At 40.9% G+C, this 1,152-nt stretch overlaps 1 protein-coding gene across 1 annotated transcript; it reads right to left on the minus strand.

The window, feature by feature from the left end:
- Nucleotides 1-399: 399 nt before the first annotated feature.
- Nucleotides 400-927, minus strand: LOC108212226 (transcription factor PCF2). The gene has a single exon (XM_017383952.1). It carries the CDS (start codon nucleotides 925-927, stop codon nucleotides 400-402), a length of 528 nt encoding a protein of 175 aa, XP_017239441.1.
- Nucleotides 928-1,152: the final 225 nt, after the last annotated feature.

Below are 1,152 nucleotides of genomic sequence, written 5' to 3' on the forward strand. Positions count from 1 at the left end.
CATTTCTCAATGTCTCACCTCCTTTTTTGCTTTTTTTATACTCTCTAGAATTTCATGTTTTATTTGAGAACATTTATCAAACACATAATTATGAGCTCCATAGACCTCCATTAAGGATAAACATTTATCCTTTTGGCTTTCGATTATGTTTTGATTTTTTTTGTACATATCAAATGCCTAAATGAAAAATTGTATCAATTTACTTAAACGAAAAATTGTGTCAATTAATTTACTTAAATAATTATCAATGGGAGAAATTTGTTTTGATGCGAATTTTTTAAATAAAGAAAATGTCCTAATCCTGTAAATTCTCATCATTTTACTCATCTCACTGCACATAAACTCCCCTATTATAATCAAAATCCTCCCTTCCCTAAATCAGACCTAGTCTTGTATCATTCAAAGGCCCCTTTTACGAAACCTAATCTTCTTGCCCATCAATACCACCTCATCATACTCGTCCTCTGCAGCAGAGCTCACCCTCGCTTCGCAGCTAACGCTGGCCTGGTTCTGGTTCATCTTCATTCCATTTTCCGCCGCCATCCCATACCCTGGCACAGACACGGGGCTGGGACCCACAGCCGCAAGTCCCGAGGTCTTGGAAACATCCTCAGCAGCTCCCTCTTTCGTCTCCGGGACTCTGAGGGACCCATCAGCAGTTACAGTAGCAATAGCAGGCACTGTTCCGGTTCCTGTAGCCCTAATAATGGCGGGCTCCGCTTGTTCAAGAAGCCACTGGATTGTTGCACCATCTGTGGCCAAACCCAACTCTTTGGTCAGTTGGAAGACCCGAGTAGCACAAAGAGTGGGCATTCGGATCCTACTGCCCCTACCCTCCACCTTGGTATACCTCTCTTTCTTTGGTGCCGGTTGGGAAGGACCGCCGCTCACTTGAGAATCACCCTTGAAATCTTTTTGTGAAGACATGCTTTGATTCATACAATTGTGGCGATACTCGTGTGTATATATAGCCGTCGACGAAAAGCATACATCTGTTATGTACATGAAACGTACGGTCCAGATTTTAGTTATAAGATGCGAACTATATCTTGTTAAAATCTGTTGGGACCCTGTGGTATATTTTGTGCTATTATTGGTCACTCCTGCAAAATCTTTTTCAAATAAATTTATTTGTGATTGATTATACAAATT

Source organism: Daucus carota, chromosome 1 (genome assembly GCF_001625215.2).
Source record: "Daucus carota subsp. sativus chromosome 1, DH1 v3.0, whole genome shotgun sequence".
Lineage (NCBI taxonomy): Eukaryota > Viridiplantae > Streptophyta > Magnoliopsida > Apiales > Apiaceae > Daucus > Daucus carota.

What these genes read in the sequence shown, in the direction of transcription:
- LOC108212226 (XM_017383952.1), bottom strand. Translation starts at nt 927, where the DNA reads ATGTCTTCACAAAAAGATTTCAAGGGTGATTCTCAAGTGAGCGGCGGT.